Consider the following 5,000-nt stretch of genomic DNA (forward strand, 5'->3'; position numbering starts at 1 on the left):
TTGAAAGACGAAACGGTGGCCAACCATGCCACTGTACCTAAGGTTTACCTTGGCAGGCTGACTGCTTTGCGTACCAGTTGAGTTTTCCCTACTTCCGACTCAGCAGTGATTCAATTGATAGCATTTAATTCGAATTATATTTTCTGATTGAATGTGATAATTTGAATGAAATGCTGTCAATTGGGTCACTGCTGATTCAAGGAAGGTGGAGAAAACACGTTGGTATGCAAGGCAGTTATCCTGCCCCACTAAAGCCTTATGAAAGTGGTGTACTCAGGTTCCAGCTTCTTTTATGATTCGTATGGCTTGGTTGGCAGCAGTTTCGTCTTTCAAGTGAAAAACCGGGTTCGATCCAGAAGCGAGTCAGAAAATTAATTCTGTTCTATATATATATATATATATATATATATATATAATATATATATACATATATGAACTAACCTGGCCTTTCAAAATGATTCATTCGGGAAAAATGTCGGTAGAAGTATGGAAAGAAGTATTCTATAAGCACTGATAGATCACTTACAATATATATTTAACCTCAATGTGCTCTCCATTGCAGATTGCAGAATCTTTCTGTTTTCCGCCCTACAGTTAAGGTACTTTCCACTGTCTGCTATGTCGGCGTGGTATTTCAGAATGGATGTTGTTACGTTATTATCCGGTGAGGTCTGGAAAAGTCATATATTTGCATAATAAGAATTTTACGGATTATCTCTTTTAACATGAGAAATGATTATTGAAAAGGTACACAGTAATAACAGTTCATACTCTTCTCATTCTATTTCATATGAGAGATCAAGAATCTTAATTTTTGTTTATAATCTTACCGTCATGACTGCATGCTTAAGGGGCTCAACGCCATCCTTCCACCAAGTAATGACGGCTGGAGGTCTAGAACCCCAGGTTTTACAAACTAACTCATAATCGGAAGAAGAGCTCATAGGATCGAAACCCCTTAATATGGTCACGTTCAAAGGTCGAACTGTCAGGGAGAAATTGAAATATTATGTTAGACTTCTTGGATGATGAATATGTAACATATAGATACTTTTCGTTATCCCATTAATAGTATTATCTACATGTGTTATACAGTTTTATACATTAAAGTAAAAGAAACACGAACGCACTATTACTCTTTCTAAATTATAACTGTTCTTATTTACTGAGAGCGAGGTGATTTGGGAAACGGAAAAAATAAACTATGGATATTTTTTTTTTTATTACAAAAACCCATTTACTGGTAAATCAAAACAAATTTACGTAGCGATATACCCCTCTCATCACTCCATTAGAACAAATAAAAGAATACTCTACACATGAGCTTATTGCAGTCGACAATAGCTTATATCAAACTTGAAGCAAGGAATCCATGATAAAAGGACTATCCTGTCTTCTAGCCAGCAACCCCTCAAAAATATTGAAAGAGGCTTGTAAAATCAATCACAAATTACCTGAAACCTATATTTATTTTTCTACAAATATGGAGACTTGGATTATAACAAAAACGGCAGCTGTTTATTTTATTGCAAATTAGAGAAATTACTGTTAATTAAAGAACCCATAAAAAGCAAAATTATTTTGATACTCAGGGAGATTACTTGAACTCGAAATATAAACTTAGTTTACTATTGTAATGCGACTATTAAGCTATCAAGTTTAAAAATATAATATGATGTTCATTATCATTACAGACCTTAAAATATTTAACTTTATTTTCACTTATCAAATGAGTGCAAAAGATGCACGAATTAATGAAAGAAATGCAATCTCAGATGCTATGACATATATTATATGATAAATATGATAGTCCAGGTTATCTGACTTCAGTAGGAATCAGTGATGGATAATGAAGTGATTTCTATACAATAACATTTAAAATAACTGTAAACTCCTAAGACCAAATATCAAGAAAATTATGACGGAAGACAAAGCATGTAATTGGGACTTGAATACTTAGAACATTATGATCAATATATAAATTTAAAACATTCAATTCTCACAAAATACTTTCAAAAGACGAATCAGGGTACATATATTTAAATAAGAAATTACAAACCAAAGATGGATGTATTGATGACTGCATATTTGAAAAGTTTAGACGGCTTAAGCCCGACACAAAAAGAATAATAATAAATAATAAAAGGCGATCTAAGGACGATGAAAATTAGAGCGAAATTCAGTTGTAAAAGTTTCACAATATTGCATATAACAATGGTTACTCACAGTTCATATCGATCGTAACGGCTGAAGTAACAGGAGCGGAGGCATTGAAATTAGTTGCTTGACACTGGAAGACGGCGTGCAGGTAGTTCCTTGTTAACAGGGGAATCTCGAGGGTCGTTCTCAGACTTCCACCGACCTCCTCCTCAACCTCTGTCCTCCACACCTCATCCTTAACCACCCAGTATACGAATGGGGGTGGACGACCTGCGAAGGATCGATAATACAAGAGGAAATTATGCAAATTGCAAAAAGAAAGAAAGAATCTCAATAATCAAAACGTCCATTATTTATATATATTATATATATATATAATATATATATATATATATATATATATATATATATATATAAAGGTAAATGCCACAAAGGAAAAATAAACGAAGGAAGTCTGCAAGATCTTTCGACTTTAAAAGTCCTTTACTGAGCAGATACTGACATAAATACGAGAACAAAAGACAATGCAAGAAGGTTCGTATAACTGGCAGATAGGGATTATAAAAGGATTAGTACCTAGAATCCGACACACCTGGATGATAAGAAACCTTCCCAAACAAGCATAAACAATGGGTGCAATTAAAGGTTTAAGACAATCATCTCAGATACAATTTCCAGACAATTAAAGGATTATAGGTGACAGCTATTCGAAACTTGGTAAACAAAACCATATTCACAATACATGACAGACATACATTACAACAAAATTTAATAACTCTAAGGCAACTGATTTTTATTTAAGTCAGTAATTATATCTTTGAGGTCATTCTTAAACATGTTACAGATACAAGGGTCTAAATGAAAAAGGCCACGACTAACATTGAAATTACAATGAAAAGTAAGTTGTATTAAATCAGATTCTAAAAGATTTCGTGATAAAACATCTCTTGACCATGCAATTACTGAACTATCAATCCAATTAATTCTGTGGTTGTTTTCACTTAAATGAATAAATAATGCATTAGATTTTTGCCCAGTTTTTACAGAGTATGTTTATGGCTGGCTTAGCCTTTGCTGGACTGTCCGAGATAGAATGAGGGACAATCCATACATGGAATTTTATATATTATGTTGTTGCTTTCTCTGGGGCCATTTTTTATTAACATTCTTTCTAGTGTGTTATTATTGGAAAAAACAAGGTTGACATTAAAAGCTTTTAACAATGGTTTAATGGTTTCAAATCCGTTAAAATAAGGCAGACTGAGAATGTTCTTAGAATTTTCTTTCTGTGTGTTATTTACAGTGTAAAACTTTTTGTGGGCTTTATTATAACAAATGTCTAATATATGTGAAGGATAGCATAAATCTTTCCCTATTTTTCTTATGTATTCAATTTCTTGATCCAAATATTGTGGACTGACAATTCGCAATGCTCGTAAAACAGAGGAAAAAATTGATATTTTTATATTAAGATGGTGGCCTGAGAAGAAATGAACATAAGTTAAGTTGTTAGTCGGTTTCCTATAAATACTGAATTTACATTGAAATGGTTCTCTATGTATCAAAACGTCTAAGAAAGGGAGGCAATTGTCTTTTTCTAATTCTAGAGTAAACTTAATCGATGCTACCTGGTTATTTAATTTAGAGAGTAAATCATTTACATCAATACTGACAGGAAGAACAGCTAAACAGTCATCAACGTAACGATACCACTTTACAGGAATATGAATGATATTAGGTAAGTAGCGTTTTCAAAGAATTCCATATACAGGTTTGAGAGTAATGGTGATAAAGGATTTCCCATTGCCATGCCAAAAATTTTTTGATAAAATTCACCATTGAATATAAACTTACAATCACAAATGCACAAACTCGTTAGTGAAATAATGTGACTTATAGGTAGAGGTAATTCATGCTGAGTTAATTCATTACTAAGATATTCTAAAATAGTCTATAGGGACTTTAGTAAAAAGAGAACATACATCAAAACTAACGAATCTATCAGTAGGGCAAAGATAGATTCATTAGTTTTGATGTATGTTCTCTTTTTACTAAAGTCCCTATAGACTCTATTTTAGAATATCTTAGTAATGAACTAACTCAGCATGAATTACCTCTACCTATAAGTCACATTATTTCACTAACGAGTTTGTGCATTTGTGATTGTAAGTTTATATTCAATGGTGAATTTTATCAAAAAATTTTTGGCATGGCAATGGGAAATCCTTCATCACCATTACTTTCAAACCTGTATATGGAATTCTTTGAAAAACGCTACTTACCTAATATCATTCATATTCCTGTAAAGTGGTATCGTTACGTTGATGATTGTTTAGTTGTTCTTCCTGCCGGTATTGATGTAAATGATTTACTCTCTAAATTAAATAACCAGGTAGCATCGATTAAGTTTACTCTAGAATTAGAAAAAGACAATTGCCTCCCTTTCTTATACGTTTTGATACATTAGAGAATCCGATTTTCAATGTAAATTCAGTATTTATAGGAAACCGACTAACAACTTAACTTATGTTCATTTCTTCTCAGGCCACCATCTTAATATAAAAATATCAATTTTTTTCCTCTATGTTTTTACGAGCATTGCGAATTGTCAGTCCACAATATTTGGATCAAGAAATTGAATACATAAGAAAAATAGGGAAAGATTTATGCTATCCTTCACATATATTAGACATTTGTTATATAAAGCCCACAAAAATACTCTGTAAAAACTGGGCAAAAATCTAATGCATTATTCATTCATTTAAGTGAAAACAACCACAGAATTAATTGGATTGATAGTTCAGTAATTGCATGGTCAAGAGATGTTTTATCACGAAATC

At 32.3% G+C, this 5,000-nt stretch overlaps 1 protein-coding gene across 1 annotated transcript in view; it reads right to left on the minus strand.

Annotated features, from left to right (window-relative positions):
- Positions 1-5,000, minus strand: part of LOC135195321 (synaptogenesis protein syg-2-like) — a gene marked incomplete in the record, with an annotated part of 193,435 nt that overhangs the window by 76,694 nt on the left and 111,741 nt on the right. Inside the window, 3 exon segments of the mRNA XM_064221584.1 lie at positions 527-671; positions 831-985; positions 2,227-2,430. Coding sequence (XP_064077654.1) covers positions 527-671; positions 831-985; positions 2,227-2,430 — 504 coding nt within the window.

Source organism: Macrobrachium nipponense, chromosome 16 (genome assembly GCF_015104395.2).
Source record: "Macrobrachium nipponense isolate FS-2020 chromosome 16, ASM1510439v2, whole genome shotgun sequence".
NCBI lineage: Eukaryota > Metazoa > Arthropoda > Malacostraca > Decapoda > Palaemonidae > Macrobrachium > Macrobrachium nipponense.